At 40.5% G+C, this 18968-nt stretch overlaps 1 protein-coding gene across 1 annotated transcript in view; it reads right to left on the bottom strand.

Moving 5' to 3' along the window:
* Nucleotides 1-18968, bottom strand: part of scube1 (signal peptide, CUB domain, EGF-like 1) — a gene marked incomplete at both ends in the record, with an annotated part of 184741 nt that overhangs the window by 99890 nt on the left and 65883 nt on the right. Inside the window, 2 exons of the mRNA XM_083906981.1 lie at nucleotides 2816-2932; nucleotides 8259-8387. Of these exons, the coding sequence (XP_083763107.1) occupies nucleotides 2816-2932; nucleotides 8259-8387 (246 nt within the window). The remainder of the gene's footprint in view (nucleotides 1-2815; nucleotides 2933-8258; nucleotides 8388-18968) is intronic.

Here is an 18968-nt window from a genome sequence, read left to right as displayed (position 1 = left end):
ATAATCTCATGGGATTACCTCATTTTGATCATGTTTTACATTGTAAAGTAAATATGAAATGGCTGTTTGACTGTACAGTTGTTTTATCCCCAACATAATGCTGTTTTCACACACATAAATGACTTCTCAGTTATATCATGTTCAAGTGCTCTGCATCTCCGATGAACGCAGCACCACACACACTAACTATACGCAGTCTGATAATCATATCCCGACGAATATTTAATTCTCTACAGAGTAATGCTGCACCTTCATCCACGGGATCATTGTCAAAAGCACATGCCATGGTAGTGAAAATGGTCGCCACCTAATATAACTTCTAATGTAGACGGCAAAACTATACTACGCCAAAACTCGCCTGCTGACTGAATGAATGAGGAAATCAAATACCGTGTGGCTGAAAGAGGGCGGAGACTGAGAGAAACTCAAGGTTGTTGAGAAAAACCTGGTCGGGACCAGGTTAGGTTCATAGAGTATGTTACCATGGTAACTGACCGAGAGCTTAAAGCAGACCTAGACCTGAAGTTCCAATTAAAGCTGTTGTTTAGTGTGTATCTGCGTCATTACCTTGTTTACGAAGCCCTGAAGTTTCAAAACAAACACTTCAGCCATTGCTAAGAACGCTGTGTTTTATTGTAATCTCGGGCTCAGCGAGATCTCCGAAAAAACCCGGTCCAGTTACATGAACAGCAGTTCTCCTGAACGGCAGATCGTCCTGCTCCGGGCACTAGTCCGGGCACATTGTACCGCAGAAGAAGAATAACGTCCGTTGTGGAGGTGTTTCACGGGCGACAGTGTCTTCTGACACTGGCTCAAAGTCATAAAAGGGACTGCGGCGGGGAGTCGTGACAAAACTATTTTTAAACATTGTTAAAACAATGTTTTGATAATGAGTAGCAGTGCATCCACCGTTACAGAGGGGGAGCTGCGCTTCTGAGAGAGGGTGTGCTGAATATGTCACTTCCGGGTATTGGCCATTCACAAGACAGTTGGGAAGGCTCTACGCTGGCTGGCCAATCACAACACACTCTGTCTTCTGGGTGTGACAGTTCAGTCTGAAATATCGCGGCTGAGGAACAGCATCAGGAAAGAGGGATTTCTATTGGCTCGTTTACCGCAACTAGGAGGTTTTTGACCATAAAAACAATTTAATGTATGTAAGTAGACCTCCATAACTAACATATATGTGCAACAGGACTGACTTTTTCCCTGACTTGTAAAAAAATCTGTTTTCCCTTATCCAAATGTGCCCTACTGTGAGTCAAATGACGCGTTTTGCATCACAGTAGGGCACATTTTGAAAATGGAAAACAGATTTTTTTACAACTCAGTGAAAAACTGAGGGAGGGAAGCACATTTCCTAAAAAATATTACTGCTATGCTAGCAATACAAAGCCACATTCAAATCGGTGAAGTATCCCTTTAAGTTACCTCTCTCTGTGGAACAGGAGAGTTACCACTCTTTCTCTGGTTTGACTTACCTCCCTTTGTAAAATGGAAAACTCAGTTTCCCGCATTTCATGGTTTTCACTAAACCTGCTTTGTGAAACGGCATCCAGAAGTTTTTTGTTTTTTTTTAGGACAGATGTTAACACCAGGTCTGATCAGAATCTAACTGACCTGTCTGTCATTTGTAACTTCCACCTCATCAGAGTCTCTATTCTTCATCAGTATCAATGCCAGGACATCTATCAATTTGCATTATTTTCATTAAATACTGAGAAATGTGAATGCATTGTAGTTGCAGTGCAGTCAGTGTTGTGTGACATCAGGTGATTTTTTAAGATGCCTCTTAATAAAGAGTGGATGGATTTGTCCCAGGATTAGGAACTCTGACCTGGAACAGTGTTCCGTTGCTTTTTTTCAGGGAAGAAATGTGTTGTCAGTAACATGGCATAGGTACAACCCTTTTAAAAAAGGCGTCTGGCTCAGTCACCTGGACTCAAACTGCATCACCAACCACGACGTGGGATTTCAAGATGGGTGCCACCATATAAAAAAACTGTTAATTTTACTAATACCATGTAGAGCAACTGGTATTGCTAACAACTGCTAGCTCATGATATTGTGTTAGCATGTCTGGCTTCTCAAATGGAAAACAGTGGACTCAGGGGTGACGTCTCAGCCATGCGCACAAAATATTATTTTGCATGTGCATGCGTCAACACACTTTCCTTCCTTCAGGGCTTGACAAGATTGATGACACCATTGACAATTGCCATACGAAACATCTTTAAAACTGCTGAATGAATGATATAGAATAAAAACAAAACAAAAAGAAAAACTTATTATTTCTGTAATTTTACTAAAATTATTTTACTTCCGTTTCCTCTTGGACTCATGAATTTCATACTTTTGTAACTTTAGCTGATACTGTAAACTGGGCACTGCATCCATCCTGACCACCGTGAGATGGATTTATCCTACTGATGATGTGTTGAGTAATCCTGTGATTGTCCGTGTTCATCTAATCATAGGAACGCTGTGATCACATAACCTGCGAAAGAACTCAACAATCCCTAATCCCAGTTTTCTCGTCATCCTGCCTACTGCAGCTTTAATCATAAAACTCGACAGCTGTTTTATATACAGGTTGGTCTGAATTGCTCTGCATGAAACTGGGCCACAACTTTCAAAACAGGTCTCATTCATACTTTTTGTCACGCTGCATTTCATAACAGCAGTGTAGTCGTCTCTCATCACCTATCACACAACAGGTGTTACAGTGGAACAGCTGTGAGAGCTTTGGGGTAAGTGTCTGTGTGTGCATGTGCATGCCGGTGTGAACTAGGAGACCAACATGGCCATCACTTACCAATGCAGGTCTTGTGGTCTGAGTGCAAAGCGTATTTCTGGTGGCAGCCGCACACCGGCCCTGTGTCCGTGTCATCACAGGTGTGCTGGCAGCCCCCGTTTCCATAGTTACACGTCACTGAAGAAAACATATATGTTAAGGTCATACTCTTTATAATGGGATTTTAGTTTCCTGAAAATAGGATAGAGCATTCAACTGATCTGCAATGTTGAAAATGAGAAAGGTTTTGAGATAAATTTACTTTACTACTTACTATGATAGAGTTGGGGTGGGGGGATAAATGATGATAAATTAAAATGGAAACATCATATTCATTTTATGAAAATAGCAATTAGCAATTATATACTATTTTTGTATAGATATATTTTTATTTATTTTCTAATTATTATTTAACCTTTATTTAACGAGTAAAAGACTAATTGAGATTAAAAGTCTCTTTTACAATAGTGTCCTGGCCAAGACAGGCTATGTATATACTTGACAATTTTTTCTTCCTGTGAGGAATAATATTTAAAAAGAAGCATTAAGAATGAATAAATTGTTTAAAAAAAAAAGAAAAGAAAAAAAAAGATCATATTATGTGGTGCAATATTTGAGGGTTCTTTTTGAAGGTGGTAGTTTACCTTAGAGGAAAAAGTAAATGCATTTTGCTTGTGTCTGTGTAATTTATTGGCTTAGTCTGTGCTGTCTGTTACAGCATAACTAAATCAAAGTGCTACTGTCACGAGAATATTTACAAAAATGTGATCAAATGTCACCCGGGAACCAAAGTGGGACTTTCTTTCCTCCTTCTTCTACAAAAAAACACATTCCCATGGTTTTGGAAACAACTCCTGTGGTAAAGAATCCCAAAGAAAAAAAAAGAAACAACAAGGGACAGAGGAGGAGAGAAAAGTGGTGGGGTTTTTTTATGTAGTCTTTGAAAAAAAAAAAAAAAAAAACATTTGCAGAGGATGTGAACAACATGAAGGATAGAGATAGAGAAGTGATAAAGACAGGGATAACGACAATATGGAAAGAATGGAAAAATGCATGACCTTTTCTTGGAATTTTATTTTTGAACATAGAATTCTGCAATTTAAACTCTTATCCACCAGACAAAGCTGGTTTCAACTGAAGTTCCTTGGCTATAAAACTGCCAGCTAAGAAGTACTTTGAAAGCAGCCACAGTCTGAGATAGAGTTTGCCATGATAAACACGCTGCGGCTGAATTGTTCAGACACTTAACTATGTGAGACATTTGCTATTTTATTTGACTTCCTCCTGAAATCTACCTTCATGTTTGTGGAGGTGAGGAGGAAACATGAATCTGTGACATTAGGGGATTTTTGTCTGACATGTTCCATAACTGTTTGGTACGTCTACGAAAATAGAGAAGAAAGTGAAAGGGAGCGTTAAACTGAGTCAGAGAGGAATGAGAGAATATTGTGCATAGAAGTTGCAGACATGAGTGCCGCTGCTTTCATCATTCCCTTTACTACCGTCCTGTGCTGCCGCCATGCTCAACAGTCCCCTTGCTGCTAATGAAATATTAGCATGGCGGGGGACACATTAGAGCCTTTCACAATCTTTACTCTGACCGCCTGAGAGGAGAACATGATGTGTTGCCAAACAAAGTGTAACTAAAAGCTATTTTTCCTCTCTCGAAAAGCAGCAGCCCTAAATTTCATGTCTGAAGGCACTCAGCATGAGTGAGTGAGAGACGCAGGGATGTGGTGGTGGTGAGGGTGGAGAGGAGAGGGGAGAGGGGGTTGGGGGTTAGAGGTTTAGAGACGTGCTGGATCCTCCAGCACATTCAGCTGAGTCTGAGAGGCTTCAATGATTTTCTCCATTAATATACACCCTCGTATTTTAAGACTGCCCCATCATTGCTATTACAGATGTTTATTATTGTAAGGACAGTTAAGATCCTTTATCGCAACAGCAACTCAATAAAGTCCAGTCTATAAAACAAAGTGTTAATACCTCACTACCATGTGAATTGTTAAAAAAAAAAAAAAAAAGTGATAAGTCAACTGACTAAAGAGGACCTGACAGGGAGTTTTACTCGGAAACATGTTCAATGCATGTAAGATTGTTAACACACTCAAATTGAATGTAAACAAGCCTGATGTATAACTAAAATCCGTTCTCAAATTACATTTTAAGGAATGTGTTTTCTCTCACATTATACAGTGGTATGCAAAAGTTTGGGCACTCCTGTAAATGTTCATGATTTTCCTTTATAAATCATGGGTTGTTTGGATAAGAATTTTCAGTTAAATATATCATATAGGAGACAAACACAGTGATATTCGAGAAGAGAAATAAAGTTTATATGATTTACAGAAAGTGGGCAAGAATTATTTAACCAAAATTAGGCATGGGCATTAATTTAGGCACCCTTGTCATTTAATAGATTTGACAATACCTTACCTTTAGCATTAATTATTGGAACTCAAAATTGGTTCCAAAATAGTTTGGTAACCTCAGTGACCCTTGACCTCCATACAAAGGTGAATCCAATCATGAGAAAGGGTATTTAAGGAGGCCAATTTTAAGTGTTTCTCCTATTTGCATCTTCTCTGAAGAGTGGCAACATGGGAGCCTCAAAACAACTCTCAAATGACCTAAAAACAATGATTGTTCATCATCATGGTTTAGGGGAAGGATACAGAAAGCTATCTCAGAGATTTAAGCTCTCAGTTTCAACTGTGAGGAACATTGTGAGGAATGTGAAGACCACAGGCACATTTCTAGTTAAGGCCCGAAGTGGCAGACCGAGAAAAATCTCAGATAAACAGAGGAGAAGGATCCACAGACCAGCTCCAAAGACCTACAGCATCTTCTTGCTGAAGATGGTGTCACTGTGCATCGTTCAACTATTCAGCACACTTTACACAAGCAGATGCTGTATGGAAGAGTAATGCAGAAAAAGCCGTTTCTTGCTGCACCTGCCACAAACATGCTAAAGCACATTTGGACAATCAAGCTTAATTTTTGAATAAGGTGCTGTGGACTGATGAAACTAAAATAGAGTTATTTGGGCAAAACAAGGGGCGTTATGCATGGTGGAAAAAGAACACAGCATTCCAAGAAAACACTTGCTACCTACAGTAAAATTTGGTGGCGGATCAATCATGCTGTGTAGTGATGGGATTGGTAGTTCATTTGAGTGTACTGAGTCCCTAGAATCCGTTCATTAAAATGATTCGTTCAGTGTTTAGCAGGAGCCCGGTGCCCTTCTACGTGACTCACGTCCTCCCTGAGTGCAGTACGTTCGCGAGTCAGTGAGAGAGTGACAGCGCGAACAAGATTCACGTCCTCAGCTACAGTTCTTGTGGAGGTGAGGAGGGAAAGGAAACATTCGCGAATCATGATGAGTGAGTCACAGCGCGAGCTGTGAAAGTGATTTACGTCCTCCTCCGTGACAGTTATCTCTGTGTCAGTACGTTCCCGAATCATGAGTGAGGGACTTCGCAAACTGATCACATCCTCCAGGAGTGAAGCCTTGATTATACTCGCCGTAGTGTGGGTTATACCCTCCGTAGCACCCAGGGCGCATATCGTGACGTCATATCCTGTGTAGCATACTGGGCGTACACCTTTTTCTAACTTTAGTAGGCTACGGCACTTGCCAACTCTTCATTTTCAATGGAAGGCTGGCCGAGCAGGTCCGCTTGTACACGCATTTGTATGACTCTTCTGTCCGAGAGCACCGAGACAGTCACATGACCTTATATTCATGGCAGGAGATTGTTACGTTACAAAAAAGATGATGGTTTTTGCCGTAGGACGTGAAAAAAAGAGGGGGATCGCTTTGTGAAGGGCTAAAGACGAGCCCATAGAAAGAGTGGTGACCCAGGGGGAAAAGCCCTCCCGGTGATTCTGGTGGATTATGGGATGTTTGTCCAAATACCTGAAACACCAAGAGACGGACAGTCATTTTAAGACCAACGTACACGATGTGCGGAAAGTTGTTGTTTACTACTGTTGCTTTACCGGCAGTACATTCTGCCGTTGCGGCGAATACTGCAATGAACACACTGAGTATAAACACCTCCTTACATACTTATATGGTCACGCGCCGTCTACGGAGCCCCACGAGTCACCCACGAGTATAAACAAGGCTTGAGTGAGAGCGGCAGACAGTTCTTCTTCCTAGTCCCTCCCCGCTCGGAAACCATCAAACCTGAATGAACTGGAGATGTTTTGTAAAGAAGAATGGTCCAAAATACCTTCCACCAGAATCCACACTCTAATTGGAAGCTATAGGAAGCGTTTAGAGGCTGTTATTTCTGCAAAAGGAGGATGCACAGAATGTTTCTTTTGCGGTGCCTAAACTTATGCACAGGCCTAATTTTGTTTAAATAATTCTTGCACACTTTCTGTAAATCATAAAAACTTTATTTCACTTCTCAAATATCACTGTGCTTGTCTCCTATATGATATATTTAACTGAAATTTCTTATCCAAACAACCAATGATTTATAAAGGAAAATCATGGAAATTTACAGGGGTGCCCAAACTTTTGCATACCACTGTATCTCTTTAATTCATTCATTTTTTACCACTTTTCCTGTGGGGGAGCGCTGGAGCCAGTCTCAGCTGACATAGGGTGGTACACCTCTCCAGGGTGTACCTGGACAGGTCACCAGTTTATCAAAGGGCCAACATACACAAACAGAGCAACGATCACTCAATCTTATATTCATATACGGTCAGTTTACAGTGTCCAATTAACATCTGCATGTTTTTGGACTGTGGGAGGAAACTGAGCAGGCAATATCTTTGCTAAGTGCCAGTACTCCCCTTATTTACACACACACCACCCCACTGAAGCTCCATTATAACCCCCCCATACATTTCGCAATCGTATTTTCTTGTTTATTAAAAAGAACAGGGTTTTGGGAAAACAACAATTATCAAGCGATCCACTGTCGTGCTAAATGTTTTGACTGTACATTATCAACAGTACTCTGATTGTGTCATAAAAAAAAACAAGAATCGACATATTAAGTTCTTAATATGTTCTTAAGTATCTTATCCATTCACATGCTGTTGGCACAGCATCAATAATGCTGCTGTTGGCACAAATTGTGATCAGTATGACTAGCAGAGCTGGGAAACTGACTGTCAACCTAGCAGTTGAAGGAAGACTCACTCGTTCACTCAGTCACTGTCGCCCATAAAAATGAACTGTAGCATGGAAGTGTGTGATGCTGCGACGTTCAAAGTTTCAAAGTGAATGAGTTGCGCTCAGTTTCAGTCAACCTGAAATGGCATATGTGTAATCGCAACATTACACTTACTGTACTATTGACATGTAAGTAATTTTTTTCAGAAAATACATCCCTTAAAAACATACCAGAGAATGCAGTTGATGTGGGTGGAAACCTAATATTTAGGAGACAAGGTTGGCATGTGTGTGTGGGTGGTGGGGTGGGTGGGTGGTGATACGTACATGTACAGTCTTTCTGGTTTTTGGCCAGTTCAAAGCCGGGGCGACACTCGCATGACACCCCACCTTTGCCCGGAGCCTCTCTGCAGATGTGGGCACAGCCGTGGTCCTTGTTCATGCAGTTCATCCCTTCTGTGCAAAGAACAGAGACAAAGGGACAGAGAAAGTGTATGTGCATGTTCATACAAAGACATGTCATTGAATCAAAAAAATATTCAACATGAAAGGTCTAGGCAACAGGATTTTTTGGGGCATTATTTATCTGAGAGAGAACACAAAGTTACATGACACAACGTTACCATTATTATAATGAATTATAATAAAGTCACTCCAGTTTCTTGTTGAGAAAGGCAATCCAATTGTGAGGTAAAGCACTGAACATAATACTGTTAACTTTAGCTGGCATAGATTTTTTTGGCCATTTGTTAAGTGGCTGAAATCAATTGTTCATAGTTTTCAGTCCGGGCAAGCATTTGTGTGTCAGGTTCAGAGCCTCATCCAGCCACACTTCAAAACAAACTGAATAATCACCTAGAAGTTGGCTCATCTTATGTTGCTCTCTTCTGTCAATGGTCAAAAATTTCTTCTCCTGAGCACTAACACAGCTGGTCAACATGACCAGCATTCTCAACATTCTCCATCTATCCCCTTTATTATGTAGGAATAATACAATAAATGAAACAAGCAAGTGATAAAGATTTTTATCAGTGTGGAGAGGAGCTGGGGGAGGTAGCAAGGAGTCTGAGGACAGAGGTCTATTGCTCTCCAGAGAGGTGTCTCGACAGGGAGAAGCCAGCCAAAGATATTACTTAGCTCTGGAAAGAGTGTAAACTTCCACTCATCAAGGCACAATTAGATGTTTTCACTCACAAAACGTGGTGATTAAGAAGCAGATTTTGTTCCTCGTCCATCATTTGAGATGGACATTCTACTCCTTATGCGGATAAATCAAATTTCCCTCCCTATACAACTTTTTTATTCTTCTGAAATTGGAGTACAGGGAAGAAATTAGGACAGAGTGGAACTGTCTTATCAAGGACATAACAAAGAAATGAACACTCGTGTTACCAAGACAATATCATTCAGTTTCTCGCTTTTTTACCTTAAAAGACTTAAAACCCTAATGAACAGCTTCAGAGTCATTATGATTTTTAAATGTCTTGTTGTGGGGGGATTGGGGACTGTCTCCACTCCCCATGTTAGCAGAACACCAGCCTTGCAAGATCAGGGCCGTCAACCCAAAGTCCTCAGAATCAGGAGGTATCGCGAAGTCTCGAGTCTCGCACAGAAACACAAGTTGCTTTACGGTACTAAACATACACACACCCCAACCAGTTACCGGCTATAATATCAAGGCAGTGATAGCATTATTTTAGTTCATCATGGCAGAGCCAGCAAAAAACGGGCAAAGAAAATGAAGGAAGTGAGGAAAAGGAAACGTCTGTCTGACCCAGCCACACAGGAGTAAAACATGCAAGTGCTGCATAGAGAGGTCCTCAGTCAAACCAGTGAAAACAAGATAGGCAGCAGCAAATACAAAACACTCAACACAGTTACACATTTACACAGTTAAAACACAAGCAAAAGACAAATAAAAAGAAAACAGTTTAGATTTACAAGCAGATTATGAAAAACAAGTACATGTTGTGCAGTCGGCCTCAAGAACTTTGGATTTCAAAACCCTCAGTGAAATTACCTCAGTTAGTTTCCAGTCTTTCTGCATCAGATTCCATGCATAAGCTGCAGAATGGACAAAAACCCTTTTACCCAATTCGGTATGGGCATATGGAACAGAAAGCAACAAATTATCTTGGGAACGTAAATACAGTAGTAAGGATCAGCACTTCTCTGTGCAATGAAACAATGACACGTCAGTCCCATAAAGTACTTTGTTAGAAACAAAGAGAATATCAAACAAATCATTCACTTGCATTTATTCTCCTCAGGATTAGCATCAGTATGGTACTGTAGCACTTATTACACTCCATTTAGACTCGGTTCAAGGACACATCCTTTCCCTGGTCCCCATGGTGAATAATGTCCCTTCATGGGGCCTAAGAGCACTTCAAGTACCTCATTAGAGTGCCATTCCCTCGACAGAGTCCCCTTCACAACAAGCCCTTTCTTAAACATTGCTATTCTGTGTCCACTTCCAGCAGCACCATTCCATTAAAGTCCAAAATCAAAGGACGCGAGTAAATCTGCATTTACATGATGAAAAAAGATACCATTCTACCCCCTGTTAAACATTATATAATTCAGACAAAATAGTAATGTAGTTCACTTGAAGTACCATACAGAACAGTGACAGCCAAATGAAGCCAGGGAGGGGGGAAAAGAGTTTCAACTGTTGCCAAAGCATGCACTGACTCTGTTTGAAAACCAAACTCATAAGAAAGCCTTATATCTACAATCAACTTAAACCTGGGAGAAGTAAAATAAACTGAGGCAGAGGGAGAAGTACGCACATAGGCCCGGCACTCAGCACGGTCCAGCCCAAAACAGCAAACATTAGCAGCAGCCACGAACCATGGCCTCTCACCATGTCCGATGTGACGAGACAGTTAAGCCGCAGCTCGCTGACACATTCACATGTCGAGGCCCGGAAAAGCCACACACACACCAGCAGAGCTGTTCGCCAGATCTGATGTCAAGCTCTGTTTAACTCACTGTTACAGAGTCAGTGCTGACCTGCTGATTCACAGACAGACAGACATATGAAAATGAAGGAAACATGAATATGAAAGTGACAAATATGACTTAAAATTATACTTTCATGCCATTTCCCCTAATTTTTGTAACTCATTACTGCCAATTTTATAAAACTGTTGATTGTTATCATCCATATAAATTGATTAAGCACTCATTAATAAATTAAATAATGTGAAAGTTTACAACAAATATGACTGTAAATATATATAAGAATAAAAACTAAATGTATTCATAAAAAAATAATGTGAGAATAATGTATGGAAGTGACGTCACTATCCTGCACCCATACGTATTGCAAACTCATTTGAATTATGAAACACTTTTTGCAGGCGAACATGAAAACGAAAAAGCATTCCTGTGTTTGCTTAGTCTTTTAATTAAGGCAGAGAATGAGCAGTCTTGAATTTGAAAATGAAAATGCATTTTGAAATATTGATTATTCATTTTATTTATGGGTCACAAAATGCAGCTACATTTTGAAAATGAGAAAGCATTTCTGTTGATGCTTTTTAATTTGAATAATGACACAAATTTGCTTCCATAGTTATAATCCATCGTCATCTACTTTTCCCTCTGCCTTAGCCTAATTCACACTAGACAGTTTTCAGTGAGAAGTATGAAGGAAATCACTGAGAGAAGACAGAAAGGAAGGGGAAGAAGGCATGGCTGACTGTGTCCACAAGAAGGCAACATTGCAGAGAGCATAACTAATGGCACTTTTCCATTATACAATTCTAGCTCTCCTCAACTCGACTCTACTTGGTTTGATATCGGGCACATTGTTTTCCATTACTTCATAGCACCTCCTAAACATTGGCAGGTAATCATAGCAACTGCTATGATGTCCTTTTCAAAACAGTGAGGAGCAAAATAGTTATTTTTTTGTTGTACTAAATCATTAGAATCAGTGAATAAAAAAAAATTGTTCAGGTGAACAGGCTGTGATTTGGCTTACAATCGCCAGAAAACTCATTGTCACTGAGGGCCACATCAGCATAATGGTTACCCTCAAAGGGCCAGATGTAAATGTCATACAGAATAAATGTAACTAAATGTAACCAAATATAATGTAAAATAAAGGTAACTACTCTGTCACATATTGCTAAATAACTTTGTGTATTTATTACTTATTCAAGTTACAAATATGATGCATTGTAGATGTAACCTGGTCCATGATGGTCTTTCTTGACAAACTAACAGTTAAACGTCTGTATCTGGTCGGGGTAGACCTGCTCACACACCTTCAGCATGCACTGCTTCAAAAACACACCCTCAGAAAAATACTTTTTTTTTTTTTCAGCCACAATAAAGCTGGCTTTCACTGCCACATCGTTTTTGGTTGTGGCTTTTGAGAACACATTCTGCTGCGATCACAGTCTCAATCTTAATTTCACTCATCACATGATGTATATGCAATGATACACTGCGATCTAGTGGCGGGAAATGTAGTTTATGGTCAATGCACGCCTTAAAGCAGCATAGATTTTAACACAGATTTTTAAGACCAATTAATCACTCGCAGGCCACATAAAATGACATGGCGGGCCACATCTGGCCCCGGGCCTTGAGTTTGACAAATGTGACCTAGAGCAATAGCCAAATGGATGTACCTCTTGGATCACCAGGGCACATTCCCTGCTCTCCTAAAACCATCAGCTCCAAATTGTCTGAAGTCAAGGTGGTAGAGCGGGCCCCAAGCTCTAATAGCATCCAATATCAGGTACACAAACTGCCCCAGGCTGCTGAATCCACTGTAGAGGCTGATCAGTGTTTGACTGCAAACAGGAGAAGGTGAGACTGGAGCCTCAACCAGTTACTCAGGTTCCCTCAAGAGATCTCCTCAGCCTCATCACGGCCCAACATTATACTCCGGTCATCCCTTACCAAGACAGTCATCATGGTCCAGCTGAGCCGCTTGTGTGTGTTCCGTACCATGGATGGGTTAAATGCAGAGGACACATTCACTATCACTAATTCTGTGATTCATCCCTAATTACTCTTTGTAACTTCTGCAAATACCAACAGTAGAACATATCTGCATCATTGGATGACAGGTTATCCAGAAACAGTAGGGCTGGTTTATATAAAAAACAGAAAGTGACCATGCACATAGTCATATTTGTCTTTTCAATCATACTCTTACTTGTGTTGCTGATCAATCCATCTGTCTTGACATAAAACAAATCACTTCCTGTGTGAAGCACAGGAATGTGACTGGGTGACATGAGATGTAAACACTGTTATACTGAGAAACCGAGAGAGACCCATGTGCAGCTTAATCAGCCTTGTGGGAACTCATTTGACAATGATTTGAATGTAAGTGACATTTGTTAATACTCAAAAGTCATACAGATCCAGAAATACTGTATTAATCCCCAAGGGAAAAAGCTCAGTAGACTGCAATGTTAACAACCTGAAAGGAACTGAAATTACTTGCTGCCTGGAGTGAAATGATAAAAACGGGGTTTTTGACTGAGGTATTTTTAGTTGTGGTGTCTTTGCCACTTTTGTCTGAAAAGCTCCAGTTAGCAATGAAAAGACAGAGAGGAGGCTAATGTTTCTAGTCTCAAGCTTGGTGCACTAGAGTGTTTAGACTGGGGAGGTCAGCAGGTTTACCATTACTGAAGCTCCTCACTGAGAGCCCCAGCAGGTCCAGTTAAAACACAGAGGCATGTCTTCATGGCCCAGTAAGATCCCCCAGGACAGTCTCTCCTCTGTCTCTTTTATTACCCTGTGTCTGTCTTTCTCTTTCACCCTCCCTGCCTTTTATTCATCCACCTCTCCACACATATATCTCTGGCTCTCAGGAGCCCTGACTCCAGATGAGGTACAAGCAGATCACAGCCATGTTATTACAACCTGGCTCTGGCAGTGTTGCACCACAGAGCCCCCAACAGTGTGGCTGGCAGAGTGTAGTGGAGACCAGGAAAAATAATGAATGAGGTGAAAGACAGAAATATGTAGGTAGAAAAGAGGAATGTGGAAGAGTCACACTCTCAGCCTGCTCAAATTCCGCACCAGGGACAAGGATTGATTTCACAGTTTCACTCAACATTGAAGAAAACACAGTGTTCAATTCAGGTTCTTTGATTGTTGCACAAGTTTGACACTGTAAGTGACAGGCAAACTGCATTGGCAAACCACGTTTGTAATAACTAATAGCAATATCAAAACATTAAGTGTCTACCAATACAGATAATAGTCAAACGGGCTAATGTCAGACTGCATTTCAATATCATTTAAGATTGAGTATGAGTCTGGAAACGGTGTAGTCACCTCACACTTTCAAAAAGTGTGACAAATGGACGTAGAAGAAAATGCCTTTGTATGCAATTGGATAGACCTATAACTAATCAGACCAACATTGGCGGCTCCTGAAGAAAATTTTGCGGGGGGGGGCAATTTTTTCTGATAAGGTGACCCATTCAATAGGTGCATAAAGCAAGACAGTATCAATTTGTTATTAGATGATTAACAGACCTTCTTGTGTCCACTAGATGGCAACTTGATAAACAAAAATTATTTACATTATAATCTAATGTATGATGTAAAATAGCTAAACAGGACACAACATGTTTCCAGCAACCACATGAAGACAGGGGCAGAATATTAAGTCAAGTATTTATTAACTGATCAAGGATCAAGAGCTTTCACAACATTTAACAGATACATACAACAAACATAGGACACGATAGTGCAGTCAAATTATTCATTAAGTGTAAACGAAAGTGCAGAATTGGATCTTTAGGTGTGTTGATAAATGCATCTTACAATACTTTCTTACACAAAACAGTCAGTTAAACTTCAGTTTGCGTGAAGTTTAACCTGCAGTTAAACCCTGAGCGATACAAACATCAACAATGTTAGCAAACAAGCTAACAAACGTAGCCTCAAATGACTGCTGTTCGCTGCTACGAGCCATAAACAGCTAACACGTATGAAAGCGCAAACTCCGTGGCACTGGTAAAACTACGTGTACTTATCAGTTAGTGCTGATTAAACCAGCACAATCCTCCGTGTAAAACAGTGAGCTTCGCTTAGAGAGCTGCCACCAGAGAGGCAAACAACTTATCGGGAGACGTGATGTGAAGAGAAGAGAAGATATCCCCTCCTCTCTTTGCTCAGTTTATGTATGATGCAAGCACGTTAGTGCATGCACATAAATCCTCATTAAAAATGTATTGGAGGGTATGTTTTTCGTAAAAAAAACTTTTTTTAACATAAGAGTCAAGGGGAGAATTTTCGGGCGATTCTGTTAAATCAAATTACCCCAAAAGAGGCAGGACCATAAAACATGCCATGAATCTGACGATTCTCAGAATAGTTTTTTAACTATCTGCCTTTGCTGGCAGAGAAATTTCAACCCCAGAAAACAGAACTGTGTTGTCCCTTAATCAGCACATCAGCTCTCAGAAGAGCAGCGCCCCCTCTGGATGTACTGCTACTCATTATCAAAATATTGTTTTAACACAATGGTCATTTTCTTCTTCTGTGGTTTAATGTACACAACCGGATGTGCCCGGACTAGTGTACCGGAGCCGGACGATCTGCTGTTCAGGAGACGGGATCCTTACGTCACAATTCCAGGCTTTTTCAGAGTTTTGTTTCAAAACTTTAGGGCTAATGGTACTGGCACAGACACACACCATAAAACAGCGTTAATTGGAACTTCCATTCTATGGGCGCTTGAGCTGTTCATATGAATGGAAGTCAGTGCAATGACCGAAGAATAATAGCTGCACAAACCTGTATGTGCGATCAAGGTATTGCTTCATGTTGTCAGGACCTAAGTCTGTTTACGCAGTCACATTACGGGAACAAAAAATAAGTCCCCATAAAACAAATGAATACATTCTAAGGTGAAGTATGTTAGGAAGAGGTTAGGGTTAGGGTTAGGCCAGTCATAGTTATGGTTAAGTGTAGAGTAAGTCTCTAAGAAAATAAACGAAACTGACTGTGCAAAATGACTGTGTTAGGTTATCTGACATTCAACATTAATCATATATTTGCATGGCCAGTCATTAGTTAAATAAACAGCCTTAAATGTCAGACTTTAATGAATGACAGCATTTGACAAAATACTTTTCATTAATGTAAATGCCATATTAATTGAAATCCTGTCAAACTGTGTGTGCGTGTGTGTGTGTGTGTGCATGCGTGCGTGCGTGCGTGTGTGTGTGTGTTATGCGTGTGTGCGTGTTTCTGCTCACAGCACACAGTTATAGGTGCTAAGCCATGAATTTCAATGAGAGCTATTCTTCGACAGGCTGTATTGAACTGCTTTACATAAGGACTGTGCCTTTTATGAACCCCCTCACAATCTCTTCTTCAAACACACACTCAGTCTCTCACTCATTCTTTGGCTTTCTCTTTTTTGTATCCAGCTCTAACATTAGTGGCAGTACTGCCAATTTTAACATCAACTTTCACTTTCAGACATACATCAGCCTTATTACTGTACCAAAAACAACACCAATCTGTCAACGTAGATTCTGTATGTGAGCATCGTCTGGGACTAATTTGGAGGGAACAAAAACACTAAACTGACAGCAGGACTAGCACAGACAAACTTTGTGAATAGTTTTGAAACGTGGTGCAAACATTGTGAATTTATCCTCTGCTGAAAAGAACACTCCCCAAGCGTCACATACAAATTACCTGTTATTGCAAGATAACATCTTTAATAAATGTTGTAATTAAATAGAAGTACAGACTACATTTGCACAGATCTAGATTTGTGTGCTTCACCTGAGAAGATTGGAATGAATCTTCCATAAATCATTATAATTTGCTCTTAATGATATTTTTATTTTTATTTTATTGTGAAGAACGTTGTGTCAGTGATTAGCTAACATGCTATTCTAATCAAATATTTTATTATAATTATTATTATTATTATATGATTGGGCCACACGGTTGGAGTAGTGGTTAGCGCTCTTGCCTTTGAAGCAAGAAGACCCGGGTTTGAACAAGAGCCTTTCTGCATGCTGAGCTTGCATGTTCTCCGTGTGTGTGCATGGGTTTTTCTCCAGGTTATCCGTCTTCCTCCCACACTCCAAAAACATGCTGATTTGGGGATTAGGTAAATTGGTCACTCTAAATTGACCATAGGTGTGAATGGTTGTTTGTCTCTACATGTGGCCCTGCGATAGACTGGTAAACTGTCCAGAGTGTACCCGGCCTATCGCCCCATTGTCAGCTGAGATACGCACAGCACACCCTGCGACCCTCCGGTGGAGGATAAAGCAGTAGATAATGGATGGACTATTATATTATTATTATAATTATAGTAAAGCAACAGTCGTTTATTTATGATCAGTTGCCACACCTGAAGCTGCTCGTATTCAATCAAATGTGGAGGGAATAAAAATATCTAATCACATGTGCAATGATACAAAATAGTTGAATTGGCTCTTCTAGAGGATCAATGAAAGCTTCAGAGGGAGATCATTTTCAGGGACCACTAAGATCTGCTGGCCAGTGATGATAAATGGATTATGAGGCAGTTACGTCTTCCACGCACTGTCCTGTTGGATCTATGTGCCACACTGGATCCAGCGTCAGTGTGCAAGATATGACGATTACTCTACGTACAAATCCAATTTGACAAACAACCCTCTTACAATGTCTAAGCCTATGAATTGCAGAAGTGGATACCCTCATAAGTGGTGGCTACTCAATACTTTTCATTTCCACCGGCTCTACTCACCTCGGCATGGTTAAGATGCCTTTATGAAGTGTGTCCTATACAAGGATCAAGCAGAACAATGCCAAACTGTAGATCAGTGATATATTTATATAGATTTATGGGCAGTTTGGAGAAGTGTCGTCAGTGTTTGATGTCAACCATGAATGGCAAATGCTGTGAATCCATAAGGTTGTCACACCTAACACTTATTCCCTCATTTGTACCAAAATCAAAACTGGTTAAAACAATGTGTGTTCATATGCACATAGATATGTAGACCTGTATGTAAAATACATACAAACATGAGTGTTCCCTACAAATCGGAGTGCAGTTAAGTTGTGAGGGAACTTTTCGGAAAGTTGAGAATTAACTTGAAAATGCCTGATAAACAGATGCTGTCCTGTGGATGGTGGTCGTGTGAAAACTTGTGTCCTTTTAAAAGAACAAAAACACATGGTATGGTTCTTTTAAATATACAAGTGGTGAAGCTGCTCAACAGCTACGGTATCAAAGCAGTAACATTTACACAGAGGCCAACGAGCAGGCGAACCCGTTCACTGTGTGATGTTAACACAGTCCAGCTGCTATAATGTTAAAGAGAGGGGAAACATTTGTGCAGCTGATTCACACAAACCTTGTTCACTGAAATACTACACACAGCGTGCATGCGTGTGTTTATGTGCACTTTTATGTCTGTGTGAGGTCCCAAAAATGCACACACTTATATTTGTGAGGGCAATTTTGTCTGGGCCCCACAACTTCAAAAGTCTTTTTAGGTTTCAGTTGTAGGCTTAGTATTGGGTCTAAGTTAAGGCTAGGGCTGGGTTTAGCAGGTGCCCCCCCAGATGATTGACATATCACGGTACCGCACGTCTTGTCGAAAGGAGCCAGTTGCATTTTGAAATCAGTGACTGCAAAGTCCCTCCTGTACACTAGTTGGCGCTATATACCACAAAGAGTTGTAATCCACATTATTAGTAGAAGAAGAAGAATCGCCACAGAAGAAGCATGGATGTATAATATGGAATGAACGGAAGCAAAGGGGCGGTGCCCTATCCAGTTCATATAATACATCCATGAGAAGAAGAGGAAGATTTGATTGAGAGGCCTGCTGATCGTTGGTGGAGTGCGTTGAGCCAGGAGAACAGGACAGAAGATCAACACGACACCACAATAAAGAAGAAGAGAAGTAGGCTGAATAGACTTCATGGACAGTGAAATCCTCATTCTAAAGAAAGTTTTACGGTGTGTCCTAATAAGGGGTGTTAAATTATCAATAACACAGCAGAATGTAAATGGCTTTGTCAAAACAA

Source organism: Microchirus variegatus (genome assembly GCF_963457635.1).
Source record: "Microchirus variegatus genome assembly, chromosome: 20".
Classification (NCBI taxonomy): domain Eukaryota; kingdom Metazoa; phylum Chordata; class Actinopteri; order Pleuronectiformes; family Soleidae; genus Microchirus; species Microchirus variegatus.
This window is presented reverse-complemented; position numbering and strand designations above follow the sequence as displayed.